The sequence below is a fragment of the Mus caroli genome, unplaced genomic scaffold, assembly GCF_978045245.1.
Source record: "Mus caroli unplaced genomic scaffold, Mus_caroli_1 scaffold_4, whole genome shotgun sequence".
In the NCBI taxonomy this organism is placed as follows: Eukaryota; Metazoa; Chordata; class Mammalia; order Rodentia; family Muridae; genus Mus; species Mus caroli.
In genome coordinates, this window is record NW_028227259.1 from 70,157,560 (window position 1) to 70,177,235 (window position 19,676).

The following is a 19,676-nucleotide window of genomic DNA, read 5'->3' on the forward strand; positions in this document are numbered from 1 at the left end:
CCCCTGGCTATGTGACAGCTAGGTGGCAGGCTCGGGCTGGTCCCCTCGGGGTCACCGCCAAGGCCCGGGATAGCGCCGTGGGTGGGGGCGGAGGGGAGACGCGCGTGAACCTGCGGGCGTCGGGGACCGCACCGCGGTGCGCCTGCTGTGATTAGCTCGCTCGGCGACCCCGGAGGGCGGACTTTCCTCACCCTCGAGTCTCCTCCTCCCTCTGCCTTTTTAAGGGACGCCCTCCAGGCAGAGCTGTCAGCCACCCCAGGCCCTCTGCACTTGGCCGCGACTGGGCTGTCTCCCGCCTGCGTGACAGTCAGGGGCCGGAGCGGAATTAGCCGTTGGTCCCCGAGAACTGCACGTGGAGAGCCAAGCTCAGTTCCCGGCTCTGCCGGGTACCGGGCGACAGCCCACGATCGGGACACTGCCCGGCCCTGGAGTTGGTCGTTCAGGGCTCGACGGCCCGCAAGAATAGCGGGGTGGGAGGCAGCCCGGCCCCGGGTGCTCCTAGCGCGATGAGCCTGGCTAAAGGCGGCCGCTGCTTCAGTCGCAGCCTACGCGGTGGCCTCCCGCGATCCCTGGTCCCCTCACCCTCGCGCACCATGCTGACCTCCGGCCAGCGGAGCCCGCAGAGCAGCCCACGCCTCCTGCCCAGCCGCTGCTAACCCACGAGAACGCGTTCTTGACCGGGAGGTCAACTGGCCGCGTGGTGCTTCGGGGAGGCGGAACCGTGGTCCCCTGGAGCTCCGGCTCCGCCCTCCGATTCTCCAGCTGCCACCGGGTGCGGGGCGGCGATGGGGGCGCTGCTGGCGTTCTGTCTGTTCGTGGGCTTGCTGCGTTGGGGCCCGGCGGGCGCGCAGCAGCCTGGGGAATACTGCCACGGCTGGGTGGACGCGCAGGGCAACTATCACGAGGGGTTCCAGTGCCCCGAGGACTTCGACACGCAGGACGCCACCATCTGCTGCGGCTCGTGTGCGCTGCGCTACTGCTGCGCGGCAGCCGACGCCCGGTTGGAGCAGGGGGGCTGCACCAACGACCGCGGAGAGCTGGAGCATCCTGGCATCACCGCGCGTAAGTGCGGCATCCCTGGGCGGACATGGCTCGCCCACCCGACACAGGCACGCCTTACTCCACGCAAAGTGGACCCCCTCTGGGTCTGGGGATCGAAGAAAAAGAGGGTGATCGTATTTCAGGTCAGGGGTCCTATCGCTTTGCAGTTTGGATCCCGACTGCACGTGATCCCCATGGTTCGGCCCCAGGGAAAGTTTGCAAGGGTTCCCAGGAACTGCTGGGCTGGCGGGAACCTGGTGCTTCTAGGGAAGACAGCTGGAGCCTAGGTTGGGTTTCCTGGGCGCTCTGGTCAAAGCGGGGAGCTCCGGAAGTTCGGGTGCCAGGGAACGCGACTCTGATCAAGAGCCCAAGTACAGTCCCACAGGCTGATTTTTCACCCCCTTATTTTCTTTTGTCGAGTAGTAGCATTTCGTCACTCTTCCAACTTCCTTACAATTCCCTGCATCCAATTACCCTCTCTAGCCCACCCCCTATTGTCACGCTTTTCAGAAACACCCAAGTCTTTGGAGGTGAGGATTTAAAATTCCGGGTCACAGGGCTTTCTCAGGCCCCCTATTCTCACGTCGGAAAACACGGGTCAAATTTCCGCTCACTTGTCCACTTGCTCACTTAAGAGGTGAATAAATCAGGACCCCAGCTGAGGAAATTTACACCTTGAAAAAAAAGTTTTCCACTTGAGTTGGAACATCAGGGAAACCTTTTACAGCTCAAGGCGAAGGTTTTACTGCCAGGAAACCCGAGAAGTGTGTGGAGCTGAGAGCCTGTGTCTCCCCAGGACTGGGAGGCGGCAGTGTGAGGCCTGCACACTCGGATCCCCAGAAAGACAGGGAGAGAGAAGCAGGTCCTGTCGTCCAAATGATAACTGAGAGGAGAGGGGTCAGCATCAAACAGTGTTTTCCTCTGGGGTTTAATTTTGGTGGTGAGGGGAGAGTGTTAAGAAGCCCAGTCCTGAGGACCTGGGAAGTGGTTTCTAGACTACATAGCAGAAAGCAGGAACTCAGGGCTCTCTTAGCATGTTAGAAAAACCAAACTTCTTTGCTTCTCTAGGCAATGCTAAGCCTGCCTCCTGAGTCGGGAGGAGGGTTGTTCTCCAAAAAAGAGACTAGAGGATTGGAGCATTCTCCCCACTTATTGAGTCTGAGATCAGGCCAAACCAGATGGATAGTGGCTCTGCCTCCTGCCAGCACTTTAACCTCTGGTGACTTAACTACGCTGGGCCATTTTTCCAATTTAAAACGGGCATATTGCCATCGAAGAGTCAGTTTATTGATGACAGTAGCATACAGCTGTTTGACTCCAGTGCACAGGGAGTGCAGGCCAACTTCACCTGGCCTTCTATACCACTGGTACTCACACGGAGATGGAGACAGGGGGTGGGGGTGGGGGAGCATAAGGGATGCCGAAGAGCTCACAGTTAGCAGCCCATGGGTAGCTGCTACCTGTCCCACCCTGGCTGAGTCTTTGGAAAAGATATGTAATTATATCTGGATAAGAGGGAGTTGCTATCTCACAAGGCCTCTGTGCTAAAAGTTCAACCTGATACAGAAAATCAGGCTCGAGAGCCTTAGTAAACCCAGGTGTCCTGTCTGCTGCCCGGAAGCTGGAGCCTGCCTCTCTGTGTGGTTCTTTCACAAAGGGAAGAGACCAAGGCAGCTGCCCTGATACCTCTGGAAAAGAAAGTCTTATTTCTATCTGCCTTTTAGAGATGGAAGCAAAGGAGAGTTTGTTTGCTCTGCCTTGGGGATGTGCTCAGAAAGAAGTCTGGGTCACCAGTACTGAGAACTACATGCTGTTCTTTCTGTGGGTGGCAATGTAGACACAGAGGTATGACGTCTGGAGTCAGGACTGATGGTTTGTGAGATGGTGGGAGACACAGTAAATTGGGGCTCACTGTGGATTGCTTTCTCCTGCTCTTTCTAGAGCTCTGTAACACCCTGGGCCTTCATTCAACAGGCCTGGTTCTCCTGGCTTAGACTGGAAGTATTTGGACAGGAGATGGATTGTCAGTCTAGGAGGTGGGTTAGACCTTTAAGTGTCCCACCATGATCAAACCCCTAAAACCTAGATTTAAATGCACATGCATGGTGATCCCCCAAACTTACTCTCTCCCTTCAGTGCACCAAGAGGATGATATAGACTTTTTGACCTCTAGATGTTCAATATGATGGCTAATTGCTAACAGAGGCTACAGCACCAGTTTGCTTTCTCCCTGCTAGGAGTAGCAAGAGCACTCCATCACCATGGTTTGTACTTTGGGGATTGCCAGTCACATGCAAGCTGACAGCCATGATGAGCCTCTGCCTCCTGTCTCTAAGAGGCCAGAGCAGAGGGTAGGGTTTGAGTGACTTGTACCCAGCATCTGTGTATGTCTGTTTTTGCCTTTTAGAGCCTGTCTACGTCCCCTTCCTGATCGTCGGCTCCATCTTCATTGCCTTCATCATTTTGGGCTCTTTAGTGGCTATCTATTGTTGCACCTGTTTGAGACCCAAGGAGCCCTCTCAGCAGCCCATCCGCTTCTCGCTCCGAAGCTATCAGACAGAGACCTTGCCCATGATCCTCACCTCCACCAGCCTCAGAGCAGCTTCCAGGCAGTCCAGCACCGCCACCAGCTCCAGCTCCACGGGAGGATCTGTGCAGAGGTTCTCCTTTGCCAGGGCTGAGCCAAGCTGCCTGGTGCCCTCATCACCCCCACCTTACACCACTGGTCACACCATACACCTAACCCAACCGTCCGGTTTCCTGGTATCACCCCAGTATTTTGCATACCCTCTCCAGCAGGAGCCCCCATTACCTGGGAAGAGCTGTCCGGATTTCAGTTCCAGTTGATGGGTCGATGGCTGTGAATAGGCCACACAGGGAAGGCCAGCCAGGTGGAGTGCTGCTGTCTCGGCCAAGCCACGCTCACTTCTGAGGAGATGTGTGGTAACCCACCATGCTCATGGAAGAAAGGGCCGGAAAGACTCAGCGCTTTCTGGTCTTGAGTTTCTTGGCTATAATGACAGGAGGTCTGACTTAGCAATCACAGCGAACGTGACAACCTAGTCACCTTTTGTTAAAATAGTCAGCAGCTTGATGTTCAGTTTGCAAGTTGAAAGAAAATATTTTACTGGACAATTCATCTACCCTTTGTAGAAAAATGCCCTGTGTTCCTTTTCCTGAGTTGAATTGTAGTACAAATATATACATAAATAAGGAAGGACATACACTTAACTGTAATTATAAAGGTTCACTTAAAAATTAACTATTAAGTAAACTCGAAGGGCCAGGCAACTACCTATTTATAATTTTTGGAGCAACCTAACTATAAGCAATATTAGTACGATGAGAACATTTACTTCTTAAATTAATAACAAACTTTGTTTTAAAATATGAGTTTTCTTTTTCCAAAATACAAGGTTTCACTAACCACATGGGAAGCTTAAAGTTTTAAATATATACTCAGACATGCGTTGTAACCCAGATTCTGGGTAAAAACACCTCCCCCACCAACCTGAGGGAATATTTATTGCAGACTTTTTGTTCAGCAATATTAGTGTTTAAATGGAAGCTGGACAATTGGGTCTTAAAACATTTATTTGTACAAAGAATTATATAGAAACGTGAAGATCTGTAATTTAATTTACTTACCACATTGACGCTACTAATTATTTAGAAGTCATACTATAATTTTGCTCAAAGTCAAAGGGAGGGGGGACATTAGTGTAAGCATTCAGTATTCCACATTTTATGTGCCACTGTGTTTGATGTCTGGTGACGACACATAAGGACCAGGCTAGAAAATAAATAAATACATTTATCCAGTTTCCTGAACTCTATTTGGGGTTTTCAAATCAGGATTCTTTATTTTATACTCTTAGTGACAATTCTTTTGCTAGCTAGTAAAAGGATATATTTTTATCCCACACTCCCATCTTTAAAAATTAAGGGAAACATTGGCTTCCTCAGGACTTAGGAAAGCAGCAGAGGTCAGTTTTTATAGAGTCCTTAGAAAACAGTCTCTCTGTGGTCCTCACATATCACTTGGCCTGTAGAGTTTGACCATCCAGACATTTTTTTTTCATAGGATGTTCTGGGTTTTTGTTATACATAGAAGATGTGACACTGCTAGTCCTGCCTTTCTGTGGGCTCAGGCCAACCCTCTTCAGGCAATACACTCACCTGTTACCAATCCCTTCCCTGTTCATCTACATGCCCCATTCCCTTCATGCTATTCACCACCATCGATGCACTTGGAGAGTCCAGCTTCTGGAAATTCATCCAGTCATCTATCACCTTCAGTATCCCTGTACCAAGTCAACAGAGGTAGAGGAGGGTTAATTGGCTTCCTTGTTTTCCAGTTGAGGGTCAGAGAAAACCAGTTCGAAGGCATTGCTCCTTTGCCAGGAAGTTAGAGTGGTGCCAACTTCCAGTCGCCTCTTTCTTCCACATGCAAATCTGGTCTTTCTTCCAAGTATTCAAGATTATATAAAAATCAACTTAAGAGATAATTGGATGTAAAGAACAAATGTCTGAGGCTGTGCTCAAACCCACACAACGGGATCACCATCCTGGTTGTAGTAGATCTGTACTGTTTCGTTGACAGTTTTAAGTTAACTTCCGCTGAGTTCTCTGTTCTAACACAAGTCAAGTGCAGGGCTCAGCAGTTGTGTGTTAACTTATCCAATCCTCCAGACAACTCAGAGGCATTGTAACTGCCATCTTACAAAACTGGAAACGGAGGAGGAGACTAAAGGGTTCAACTTTCTACAGCAAGTTAATACTGGAGTCGGCGTGTAGAGAATGCCTCAAACAACAGAGTGGCACCTGCTTTAAATTTTATTTAGCTTCTTTTTGAGATAGAGTGTCCCTACATAGCAAGGCTGCTCTAGAACTCACGATCCTGCTGCCTTAGCATCCCTGTACCCACATACTGGGGTTATGGCTGTGTGATGTCATACTCTGCTTTAATGTGCTGTTACTTGGTCCTACTCAGTGAAGTGAATGTTTCTTATTTTGTAATCTCCTTTAGTTGTTGAAAAAATGAATTACAGGCAATATACCTGTAATTAAAATAAACCCATTCAGTGCGCTAATGAGAGGGAGAGAGAGCAAGAACAAGAGCCAGAAGGAGCAGCAAGAGTGAGAGAGTGGAAGGGAGAGAGAGAGAGAGAGACAGACAGACAGACAGACACACACACACAGAAAGAGAGAGAGAGAGAGAGAGAGAGAGAGAGAGAGAGAGAATCAAATCTTCAGTAGACCCTGAAGGACTCACAGAGAGGTGACTGAGCCAATTTCACCCTCCCTTGCCCAGTTCCACAGTGTCTGCTAGAGTATGGAAATGCCCCCTCCCGTGCTAAGCACGATTCTAGTTTGTCAGTGGCTGTATTTTCTGTTTCCTGCTGCTTTGGAGAACAGAATGCAGTCTTTAGGTGCACCGATGTTGAGTGACTCACCGAGTGCCCACATCTGTATTTCCCTGCTGCTGTGGGATTCTCCAACCAATCACCTGGCCATATAGTATTTAAAACTAGGATGGTGTTGTCCATGTAATTTATTGTAACGTGGCATTCAGTGACATTGAATCAAATCATATACTCATGTACTTGGTGACACAAAAATGTATCTTTGTACAAGCCTTCTCTTTGGAAGCTAAGTGGCTGCTAATACTATTTATGATCTTAACATAATAAAGCCATTCCATGATAACTTTTAGACATGTCTCTTTCAACAAGCCTTTGAATCACATTCCTCACCTTTGGGTTTGGCCCTGTGTGGGGTTGAAAAGTCCAAGTGGAATTAAATGTAGTTCCTATCCCAGAAGTCTCTACTCTCCATCACTGGCTGGGAAAAGGCAACTAGAGCTTGAGATGGGATGTTGTAGGGGCTTCAGAAAAAGCAGCACCGTAGAGGCCAGGCACGTAGTCCAGCGGATAAAGTACTTGTACACATCCAAGGGCTTGAGTTTGGGTCCTTGGCGAAATGCTGAATGAGTATGTATCTCCAGCTTCCCTACGAAGGTGAAGACAGGGAACTGCTGGCAAGCTGGCTAGCTAGACTAGCTAAATCAGTGAGCTCTAGGTTCAACGGAGGAACCCTGCCTCAATGAATAAGGTAGAGGGAGACCAAGGAGGTGCCTGAGAATAAGTCTCCTCGGGCTCCCACATACGTAGTCCACATACAAATGTGGTACCCCTTCAAACACATGTACACACATGGACAAACATCACACATACACATGCAAAAAGGAAAAAAAATGGAGAAGTGGTGTCATTCCTTCTCTCAGATAGCTCACGGTCAGGTAGAAGAAGATGAGCCTATAACCTAGTCCCTAGGATGCTTCATAACTGTGGTCATGACAGTAATGCAGGACATGTGGAAAGAGGTATAGACTCATACTGAGAGCTGTGAAAAACATGTGGAGGGTTTGAGTGAGGAAGACTAACAGGGGTGGGGTGGGGGGAGGGATGCAGTAGAGAAGAGTAACGGAATTAAGAGATCTAGTAAAAGAGCCAGCAGCATCCAGGGACTAGGACTCTTGAATGACACACAACACATCACAAGTTAAGTTATTAAGGAAGCAAAGTGTTACTATATATTAAATACCTGGTTATTTAAAATTGCAATTAGACATTGTTGTGAAATTATTATTGCTATTTTCTTTCAATTGCTAGCAGTTTGTACTTAGAGGCAAAGACCAATTCTTTTTTTTTTTTTTTTTTGGTTTTTCGAGACAGGGTTTCTCTGTGTAGCCCTGGCTGTCCTGGAACTCACTTTGTAGACCAGGCTGGCCTCGAACTCAGAAATCCGCCTGCCTCTGCCTCCGGAGTGCTGGGATTAAAGGCGTGTGCCACCACGCCCGGCTGGCAAAGACCAATTCTTAAGAAGTATTTTGTATTTTCCCAACATATTAAATGCAAGTGGCAGCTTGGAAGTATTTTATAAGGGACTGTGAATTGCCCTCATCTTCAATTTTGGACAATTAAACATGGGGAGGGGGCGTCAGTCATGTCATTTGAAATCTCCGAGGACATGCTCACTATGTCCCACTATCACAAGACATAGTGGCAAGGTATCTGGCTGAGCATTTTATTGTTCTTACAAATAATCACAGTGTCAGCATCCTCAAATGATGATTATTGTGAAAACTAGAATCCTACATTTTGAAATGTGGTCATTCCTATGATTAGATTTACTAAGCGTCATGCATTTTCTCGAGACCTTTCTACATTATGTCGCTGAGTTTTCAGGCGGTCCTTCCTCTGACGTAGGATGGAGAGATCACAGTAGAAGGTCAACATGTCTCCCAGAACAGGCAAGATGGGGGAGATAAGATTTGTGTCCTAGGAGGTCAGCTTTGCAAGCCTATGTTCTTTATGACATTAGCCTAGAAGGCCCAAGTTTCTTAGGAAAACAACCCAAAACATTTCTCAGAAAATCCACTGGGGGAAAGTGACTAGGTGCATTGTGTCTTACATGCCCTATAGCATCAGGGTCCTAATAGGCATGAAGCTTGTGCCATATTGTGAGAACCGGAAAAGAAACATCAGAGGATGCACACTTCCCCCTTTACATGTGAGAGATGGAAGACACCCAGAGGGGAGTTTGGCTTTTGAGCTTTTAGGTCTGGTTAATTTTCTGGCTCTTGCTTAGAAGAGTCTTTTGGTCATTTGCTCACCTCCTGCTTGTTTCATTTGTAAGATGGGAGTGTTAATAGTTGCTTTGGACTGTCTGGGTAAGAAGATCCACTCTCTCAGATCAGCTGCACTCTAGGGGGGTGGGATCCAGGTAGAAATCAATGGTATGTATAGAGGGCAGGAGAGTTTAAAAATACTCTAGAGTAAAAAACGAAAGCCCAATTGTTGTGGGGCAATGTGGACCACCGACTGGTGATGGAGAACAGAAAACGAAGACTTGATGAATCACAGCCTCATGAGAAGTGGCCAAATTCCTATTGCTGTCCATTATTGCTCCAGCCTGAGGAGCCCTATGGTTGCCATTAGTCAGTTTTCCAGCATTGTCACAAAATAGGTGAGGTTGAACTTTAGAATTTAAGAGGGTTCATTGGGCTCCCAGTTTTGGTGGCTGTTTGCTTTGGGCTCATGGCAAGGCAGCATATCAGAGCAGGCACATGTAGGAAGCAAAGCCTCATCCTTCATGATCCTAGGGGACAAACAGGATTGAGGAAGGGCCAGAGTTACCCTCCTTGAGGGCCTGTCTCCAAAGATCTCCCACTAGGCCCCACCTCCCAGTAGTACCACCTGTGGACCACACCCACTGACTGGGCTCTGCATTCATTTTATCATACACTTTAGGAAACAAATCTTACAGAGTGATTTTGCTTTAAAATTTATTCTCCATTCCAAAGCCAACGGATGATGTTTTGAATTGTCCAAATGGATAGATTGTTTCCTCTTATTTTTTATTTTTTCTGCCTGCTTACTCTTTCTTTTTTTAGTGTGAGGAGTTGCATATCACATTATCAGATTGATCTAAATCCACAGGAAAGAAAAATTCCCTAAACTGAAATAATTAAAAGGCTCCCCAAAATATATACAGTTACAACTGGGAACCTGAGACATAACATTAAGCTGGTATCAACTTACTTTTTAAATTTCATATATGTTTAGGGAAAATACAAATTTATAGGCATGTTGGGTTATGTAAGGGAGCAAAGTGTTACACATTTACATATCTGGTTATTTAGAAATTGCAATTAGACATTCATTATTTGTGAAATTATTCTGCCAGACTTCTTGCATTTGCTAACTACCCAGTTTGTACTTAGAGGTAATAAAGACCAAATGTTAGAAAGCATTTCATATTTTCCAACATTTTTTTTTATGAGCTTACTTGTGAAATTATCCAGGTTTGTAAGACGTCTCTTCATTAGACTGGGGTGGCTATGTTATAGCCATGGTAGCTTTAGGTTAGAGACGCCGTAAGCATGAGAAAACAGACTTTAAATGGAGGATGACGTATTGAATTAGGAGGGTATATTTCAAGTTTGCTGTTGCCTATAGCAACAGTTGAAGGCATCCCATGCCAAGGTGTCAGTATCCACACACATATATTCCCCCCAAACCCTTTTAAAGGGGATGGCAAGTTAAGTGTGTAAAGTGTAATAGAACTCAGAGGTAACTCCTCTATAAACTGTTTTACTGGGGCTTTGCATGAAGACCCACCACCAGGTGCCTCAGGAAGTCTGCGGGAGGAAGGACAGGGGCTCCCAACAGCTAAGTAGACATGGCGTTCTCAAATCAGCTCCTTTTCTCTATGCTGTGCCCAGTACCTCTGTCTCAAGGACTTAGATTCTAGCAGCTTACCAAATCCATCTCCACTGAGTGAGCTTCTATCACAAGATGCTTGTTTCTGAAAAACATGGCACTTATTCCACATGGTGCTTACTCCACGTTTCCATGTAAATCTGGCCCATTTTATTATTTTATGGTTACTTCCTTTGAATGTTATTGGCTAAACCTGCCCCCCCGCCCCCTCTCTCCTTCTCCCTCTCCCTCTCAAGTGGGTTTAGAAAACCTACAAAAATTCATCCAACACAAAAGGACAGAGACCTCTTGTGAACTGTTTACTGACAATCTGATTTAAAACGCAGAGACATTTCCAGACAATAAAATCGAAATACAGTAACTTCCCCCCAAAATATTTGTGTTAAATACAAACTACTCTCCTGTCAAATTAGGACTACTTTTCTATTTCATTTAGCCGAATTAATTTGACTTAAATACAGCTGTAAACAAAATGTTAGGAAGCTATCAGATGGATACAGCATCTCAGACTATAGTTACTATGGCTTTGAACCTCTATAAAGCAACATATATGTGAAAAGTAGCAATCAAAACTTCAGCCAGTTCCTTTATGTAATGGTAAAGTTTATTTTATTTTTTATTAACAATTAGGACAAAATGTTTAAAATTTGCAGTTTAAAACATGCACAGTCACCAAAGGCCAATGACACGGAACAGTGCATAGAAATGGGTTTTACTCAACATTTGTAACTATTTATAAAACACAGTGCATCAAACATCAAGATACACAAACCTGAGAGAACCACTTTAAGCACAGATTCGACACTATCCACGCAGCATGCAGCGCCACGATCTTTACAGCCGTTACGGGGGGAATGGCTTTTCCACAGAGCTGAATGTCTATTTTATTTTTTTTAAAGCGAACGGCGGCTTTTCATAGCTGCCTTCCAAGGCTGCCTTCTTACTTTTAACTTCATACATTTGCAAAGGCGAGAAATGAGCCAGAGGGGGCTGCAAGCAGCACTCGCTGCATTTATGGCTTCTAGTCTACAACTGGGAATCTCATCTCCACCAGAGCATACTTACCGATGGAAAGTTGCTGCTAATTCAAAGGGAGCTACAGGCCAGGCCACCTTTCTTCCTATTTAAGGAAGACCGATTTGCTGAGAAGTTTCGTGAACTTTCTAAAGGAGAGTTCTCAGAGGGAAGCTAATCAGAAGATTCAATTAAGTAAAAAAGATTCCGCCGAATTGGTTGAAACTTGTAAAACAACCCATTTATTTTTTTAAAAAAAGAAAGTCATGTGGAGGACCGATTAATTTGCCCATTAATTCTTCTTAGGTCATGGTAAAGTTTCATAAGACAGAAATAAATATAAGGATTTACACAAAAGCCATGCATTAGTCTGAATCGCCTTAAATACTAATTCATGCAAACCATAAACCTATCAAAAAAAAAAAACCCAAAAAACAAAGACAAACACACACACACACCAAAAAACTCAAACAGCTGCTCTCCTACAAAAAAATAAATCAATATGAAACACAGAAGGCATTTACCTCCTTTTCTTAAAATTTAACTGGCATTCCACTTTAATAACTGCTGAAGGTTAATCAAAACACAGCAAAGTATAACTAAGTTTCACAAGTTGTTTTATTTTAATGTGAGAAAAGTCAGACTATGATATGTTTAAGAAACAGTCCAGAAATACTCACAATTACAAAGCATTTATGAGGCACGGAGCCACACAGTGTTATTGTAAGCAACAGACAGAAGGGATTCCACATCCTTGCTCACCATGGTGTGAATGAGTGGGGCATTTCCTTGATAAATTTTGTAGCTTAATTATTAGACTAAAGATTCATCTTATGATACAAGTTTTAAGACCAGGAAACATCAGAAAAAAACAAAAAACAAAAAACAAAACCCAAGTGTATGCTGAACAGGTAGCTTTATAATAATTACACACTGATTAAAAAGGACGCCAATCCATTGCCTTCTCACTAGCATTCGTTTTCTGAAAGGGCAGCTTTCAATCACAGGTTATGAGTGTGACACTGAGTATAGAACAGACTAACCTATTGTGAACATCACACCAGCTCTCTGGGATACTGAATTGAAAAATTAAAATATATCATCAAATGCTGAGACAACACCCTGATTATTCACAGAATCCATTTTTCCTGATGGAAAGGAAACCGACTCACTGACTCTCTTTAATGACAACACAGTCCATGGCTCCCTTATTTGGCAGTATCCCTTCACCTGCCAGGGTGAGAAAGAAGCAATCCAGCAAATTCTCCTGGCTCCCAGGGAGCACTGAGTGGAGAACCAGCCAAGAGGCACATTTACCATGTTAAAAGGCCTACGTTTCCAAGAACACTGCTTTCCTGCTAATACCTTTACTAATAGAGCATCTTTTAGGTGTGAGACAGCAGTGAATTGTTAGGTGCATATCTAACACACAGAAAGTCTATGTGCTCTCCACTACTGTGTGATATTCCAACCCAACATCAACGATTCACCGCCCAGCTTTTCTAGGTTGTAAACGTTACAAAGTAGTCACGTCAGCATTTACCAGAGTCCCCTATAGGGGACTTTTAAATTGGAGTTCTGTGTTGTTTATTTCAGAAAACATAGGCTTAAAGTCACTTTGACTGCACCCATTCAAAGCCATGGTAAAACCATGTGCCTTTTCCCCAGCTGACAAAGGGTAGAAACTTGAGAGGATTAAGTCTCTGTAAACTCACTGCTATAGCAAGTCCCTATTTCAAGTTTCACCCAAATGGCCACTCTCTGTGTTCTCCCCAACTTAAGAACAGAGAGACCAAATTAATGCCTGTCATTCAAACACAGGATCCAGGGACAAAAGGCATATAGAGTCTTGTTTTCAGGGTATGTTGTATAACTTAGTATGCTCATGTGGAAGAGATCCATCAAAATAATTTATGATTCAGGATAAAAAGATGACTTTCGATTTCCAGGCAGAGGTCAGAAGATTCCATTCTCATTGACAACGTTCTGAGGTGAGGAATCTGGAGACAGATACCTCTGACGGCTGGGCCAAGGGAAGAAAGCCTTTCTTGGATAACCAGTCATTTTGGGGGGAATGACCTCAATGGTCACCCCCAGAAGGCTGAGAAGAACCCACTCTCCAGATTCAGCTGGTGGACAGCTAAGCCTGCAGCCTCACAGTCTGGAAGATCAGCTTAGATTCTATGTTGTGTGGTTCTGCCTGATGCTTTGATTCTCGGGTGGCTGATCTAAGCTCCAAACGGGACCGTTTGAGATGTGAAGTGTGTCCACTCTGCTTCCTTTCCAATTACGTGAATTTTTAGAACCTCATCTTCTTTGCAGGGAGTATGGAGACATGATGGAAAGTAGCTACAGCTTTAGAGAAGGAAGACACACAGTCTAATTTTAAATTCAGACCAAGAAAAGTGGGGGCGGGGGGCAATGAAATGATTTAACAGGGTAATATGGAGAAAACCCCCCTTCTCAAAGCTAGTCCTTGCACACGTTTGAAGGTCTATTTTGCTGGTAATCCACAAAAAGGCAAACAGGCTTTTGAATAGAAGGCAGAAGAGTGTGTTTCGATCTCTGAAGTGTATCTGAAAACTAGAACTCCCTTTTTTTTTTTAATCTTTTAAGATGAAAAAAATACCATAAAAACTGTAGAAAACTGCGTGTGGTTTTTAAACAGCCCCTTCACCATTTACTGTTGGTAGCAAAATAGGCTTTTTTTTTTTTTCAGGCGAATTCATGGAGATGCCAAACTGATCAGAGCGAACACATGTTCGAAAAACATATCAGTGAACCCTACTTATGATGATAAGTATTCATTGACTGTGAGGTGTTAGGCTAGCGTAAAATAGGTATGTCCTTAGAACGAGGGAAGTGTGCCACTTATCTCTCTCGTGTCGATAAGCAGTATGTGACTCAGTTTGGGAGTTGTCGGCTGAGTGAACTGTGAAATAATTTTCAGGCTTAAGCATACGCGTAGTCGCCATGAGACCAACTGTGCTGCACATATCATTGCCAGTGGGAGAGCACAGTGAAGAACAAACAGCACGGGACAAAAGCTGAGCCTATGTACATGACAAAAAGCCCATGCACTATCTCACGGATTATCCCAAAGGTCTTTGGAAATCCCACATAAATATGTAAGGGTAATTTCCTTAGGAGGGGAAAGACTGAAGACGTAGTCACTCAATATGCGGCAAAAGCCAGATTTTTTTTTTTTAAAGGAACATCTAAAGGAGTCTAACGTTCATCAGAAATGACAGACAGTACAATTAAAAAAGGAAAAAAGAAAAAGGCAGCGTCATAACAACGGTCACACGGACACACGTCCCTCCGACTGGAACAAATAAAAGAAGACAAACGACAGAAAAGCAGTTGTAAGGCCGAAGGTGCAACATCACAGATTTTAGTAGCAAACGCCTGGAAATGCTCAAAATTTTAAGTCACGCTCATGTTTGAAAAGTCAAGCATGCAGATGGTACGGAGGTACCATGAAAAAAACTTTCTTTTAAATTTCTGGGCAGATGACTACTGAATGAGAAACGCACACACTGAACGTCTTTGGCAAACACTCAGCAAGACACTCTTTGACACAAACACATGTTAATGCCTTGTTTAGAAATGCTCAGTAGAGTGAGCTGTCTTATTTCAGTATATCCAGATAGTCCGGATATCGAGAGTCCTTCCCTTAACATCACTTCTGAGTTGTTGTTTCTTTTAAATGGTTGATTGACTGGTGGTTGAGCCAATGAACGATAGTTACAGCCCCAGAGGGACGGCTTGTGAACACTGACCTGTCCCCATTTTGAGAAAGCACTCTGGCAAGATAAAAGGTAATTTCCAATATCGGTTTACAAAGCCTTAGCAGGTACTTTGAGGACATCCAAGGACAATGGTATTACAGTAGTCACATAGCACAATGTCCTTGAAATTCATCTGTGAGATGAGCTCAGATCCACTTTTTCTCCCCATGGACCAGACTGGAATTGGTCAGCAGGTTACAGTGATGACCTTAGACTGTGACAGCTCTCCTCAGAGACACAGCGGGGGGGCCGGTGGCTTAGGCCTGCCATTCACCACTCATCCGACCTCTGCTTCGTGGTATCATAGGCTCTGATGACTTCAGACTGTGAGACGATGCCGTTTTCATCTTGAGAGAAAGCATAGCCGTCTGTAAGCAACGAAAGAGTAGACATCAGTTAATGAACTGGAAATTACTGTCAGTTACAGTGTGCCACCATCTCCTGGCAGAGCTGATGCATTGTTCCCACCTTCAGAAGCAAGGGGCATTAACGTTTAACATCTGGAAGAGACACAAGTTCAGCAGCAAAAAGGAGGAGCAGAAGGACCAGCGGCTGCCAGTGTACATCTTCTAAACTCTGCTTCCCATGACACTAGGCTGAAGCTGGCTAATCTCCCTTGGGCCTCGGAGACGCATAGCAAGAAAGTCCACCCCCTTTACGTTTGCTTTCTTGTGACTGGAAGGGCTCAGAGTCTGAACATGGCATTGGATACATTTTTAGGCAGGGGCCAAGGGAGTGAGAAGGTTGGAGGAGGTGCACAGAGGGATGTATTAATTAGCTTGATTAAATTATCCTACCATGAGCACACACATGAAAACACCACCCCATTCTCCATGAATAGATTCATTATCATTTGTAATCCTCTATAGTTACATGATTATCTGTTATTCTCTATAAATAGATACGTGATCATTTGTTAACTAATGGCACTGAGTGGGAAAGAGAAAGAACACACAGAAATTGCCAGTGGTGGAAGAGAGGCCTGTTTTCTTATGCGGCATTTTCTTTGCCTCCCAGTGCATGCACACACACACACACACACACACACACACACACACACACATCACTGATGTTTTATATATAGTCAGAGGGGGTGTGGGGATAGGATATGACCCCCTAGGGGGATCACAACTTTGGAAAAGACCCCTTGATATATAAAGTCCAAAAGCACTAAAACATGGGCATATATAAAGGAAAATAAATTACATGTGGAAACACAAAATAAAAGATATATTACTGACACCAATGAATTTACTCTAGGGCTGTATATATTATGTTCTCTTTCAGGTCCTTGAAATGTTAAGAGGGTGAGATACCTAATAACTTCTTCCAACTCTAAATATGCATAAATATTTTTGAAGGGGAAAATATATGTTTCTTTGCATTGCATGAAAGCCGAAAAGACTCTGGCAGAGTTATTTAAGTAGGAAAGATAACAACACAGGCAGCTTTTAAGAGTTTAGATTTATCTTACTGTTTCATTTTTAAGATTTAAGGCTCCAAGGAATGAAAAGACAGCAGCATTTTAAACTTTGTTATTAACTGGGAGGTGGTGTAGCCCTTGGGTTTGTTAACCAACCATTTGTGTTTATATATCACGTTGCACAATTTTAAATCATGAATTTTAAATAGTTAAATGTGGTGCAAATCGAACACATGGCTCTGCTGCACGCTGGGATCCGCAGAGCACAGTGGGTTCATGTAATCCAAATTCCAATACTCACGGAGCAGGTTCTGTTGCAGGGACTCGGAGCGGTACAGATTCACATGGTTCTTCTTAAAGACATTCTTGAGCAGCTGCGCTCTCTCCGTGAGGCTGTGGGGCAGGCACAAAAGTGTGAGACCCACTGTCAGCTCTGGGAGCCCTGACCTCCTCAGGACTACCAGCAGAGCTAGACAGAACAAAAGCCCAAGAAGCCGCAGTACGGACTTCTTTTTTTTTTTTTTTTATTCAATTTCCCCAGATAGCAAATGAGATCTTAAGTGTTTATAGACACTTCTGAAGCCATTCCCCCCATGATAATCTAAGAAAAATAAGGTTTCTGAATCCAGCATCATTATATCTAAATCACACGGATGCAGAATCTGCTTAATACAAGCAGTAAAACACTACCTAATCACCTACAATCTTGATTGACTCACGGTATGGATTGTAAATACAGAACGTTTAGAGTTTAAAAGCAGCTATCTTAGCGTTACTATATCTTGCTTATACTCTGATAATAAAATGACAGTTTTAGCTATACTAAAGAAATGAAAAAAAAATACAAAGGCAAAAATCTTAATCCTTTCTAATCAGAAAAAAATCCATTATCACTCCAATATGGTTTAAGTATGTCAATTTCATTTTTAAATACATTTTAAAAAATTATGTTAGATAAGGCATCAAGAAAACAAAAATCTGTAAATGCTTAGCCTGGCCTCCACAGAGAGGTCCACAGAATTGACCGCCCTTTCTTCTGCTACATGCAGTGCAGTGACTCATAGCAGGAATCCAAACATTTGTTGGATAGAAGATTCGGAGCCAATTGGACGCAAGCTCACACGCCTCCTCCACCTTACTAATTACAACGCTTTTCTAGTGGCTGATTTATTCAATGCTCTCTGATAGCAAGGAGCAGTCAGCATAGGTGGAACTGAGGTGTCCGTGTGAGCTGAAGTGAACAACAGCCCACGTAAGTGTGTTCTAACAACTGGAAGTGCATCAGCTGAAAAAAATTCCCATCTTGTTCTTCTCCTCACTGTACAAGCTTTCATTAAGCTGTTGTAAATTATGTCAGTTCTGTGTTTTGCCATCTTTTTTTGAAAGCCAGAAATGGAATTATCTTTATCATATACACATACATAAAGAACATCTTCCCCATTGTAGAGATGAATTACACAGACATTTAGGCAAAAATTGAAGGGAACTGTTTAGAAATGTTGACATTTGTATTAATCTCTCTCGCATAGTTTTTGAAGCCCAGGGATGCTAACTAGGACTTATGAGACATAGTTTATTGTCACTGGGAATTAGCTCCATTAAAAAAAGAAAATGAATTCCTGGAGAAGTCAATGCAGTTAGTTGTAAACCATTTCTGCCACACACAAAGGGAAAGGGTCATCTTCAGGAGTTTCTTCTCCTTTCCTCCTTGTCTTTAAATGATCTACGTTACAGCTCTGAGACACTAAGGGAACTAAAATGGGTGACTCCTTCGGGGAGTTTGAGAGTTCGGGCATTGAGCATGGGTCAATCTGAGTATCACAAAGGAATATTCTGGCAGCTTTTCCCTCAAATTCTTTTTTCTAGATTTCAGGGTGGCCTTCCAATATTTGAAGAAGTCTAGGGATGGACTTTATCCTCTATAATTCAGCAACTGAAATACAAAACATGCTGCTTTCTTCTGCTAGCTATCGATCCATCGATCTATCTTCTATTGATCCATTGGTCCATCGATCTATCTTTTTTTTTTTTTTAAAGATTTATTTATTTGTTTATTATATGTAAGTACACTGTAGCTGTCTTCAGACACTCCAGAAGAGGGCGCAAGATCTCGTTACGGATGGTTGTGAGCCACCATGTGGTTGCTGGGATTTGAACTCTGGACCTTCGGAAGAGCAGTCGGGTGCTCTTACCCACTGAGCCATCTCACCAGCCCCCCATCGATCTATCTTTTAGCACTGAGACCTTCTTGGGAAAGAAGCACAGCCATCAGGAAAGAGCATAGACCTTGAAGTCTGGTTTTGACTCGATTCTGAGTCTGCTACTTGTTAGCTTGTTCACAGTAGACAAACCTTCCTTGGTCATCTCACTTATAATGGGAGGACAATACAGAACTCTCTGGCACACAGGGAGGGTTTAGCCACTTGTCAACAAAGTGACTGACACTTAGGAAGCAGTCAACAAGTGCTGGTCCCTCCCACCCGAGTCTCCCAAACCCCAGGGATTTTATTAGAAAAGGTACTTTGTAAGGATTTTTTTTTTCTTTTTCTTTTCTTTCCTTTCCTTTTCTTTTTCTTTTGATGCCTCCGTTTGTGCTTAACATTGGCTTGGTGTGAGAGAGCTACTGCTGTACATGGATTTTAATTCCTGAAGCCCTCATTCCACCTCATGCTGAGAAAACAAGTACATTTTTGTTGCCCTGTTCTTTCCTTGGTGACTGTGTTTTCTGCTTTCGTTCTCGTGCAGCAGAGTCCCCACTCCAGAATATAAGCGCCATCTGTAGCAGGGTGCTTCATAAACTAGAAGTGATGATGACCTGGATATCTCTGTTTCTATCCTACCCTTAGGCAATCATTTATCATTTCAAAATTGATGTACTTTTATATCATTCATGTTTATGGGGACTAAGAATACTACTGGGTCTCATTATAGTATTTGGATAACATATTGAATAAGTATAGTAAAAGTCTAGGGTTTTTGTTGTTGGATAGCTTTACTCAGTGTGATAGAAGAGAGAAAGAGAAGGAACAAGATCTAGCCACACTAAAACCACATCTATTACAATTCTTAGGGAGCAGTTTCTCTCAGTCTTGTAGGGCCTTTCATTTACATACCAAGATA

General features: G+C 44.0%; 2 protein-coding genes across 5 annotated transcripts in view; one reads left to right on the forward strand and one right to left on the reverse strand.

Moving 5' to 3' along the window:
• Positions 1-204: 204 nt before the first annotated feature.
• Shisa3 (shisa family member 3) lies at positions 205-6,729 on the forward strand. The gene is made up of 2 exons (XM_021163992.3): positions 205-1,062; positions 3,449-6,729. The coding sequence occupies exons 1-2, from the start codon at positions 786-788 to the stop codon at positions 3,886-3,888; spliced, it is 717 nt and encodes a 238-aa protein (XP_021019651.1). The 5' UTR covers positions 205-785; the 3' UTR covers positions 3,889-6,729.
• Positions 6,730-11,942: 5,213 nt separating this feature from the next.
• Atp8a1 (ATPase phospholipid transporting 8A1) overlaps positions 11,943-19,676 on the reverse strand; it is a 229,112-nt gene continuing 221,378 nt past the window's right edge. For all 4 annotated transcript variants that reach the window (XM_029478096.2, XM_021162268.3, XM_021162270.3 and 1 more), the window contains 2 exons: positions 16,858-16,949; positions 11,943-15,501 (listed from right to left, as the gene is read on the reverse strand). In XM_029478096.2, coding sequence (XP_029333956.1) covers positions 15,404-15,501; positions 16,858-16,949 — 190 coding nt within the window. In that variant the 3' untranslated portion in view covers positions 11,943-15,403. The remainder of the gene's footprint in view (positions 15,502-16,857; positions 16,950-19,676) is intronic.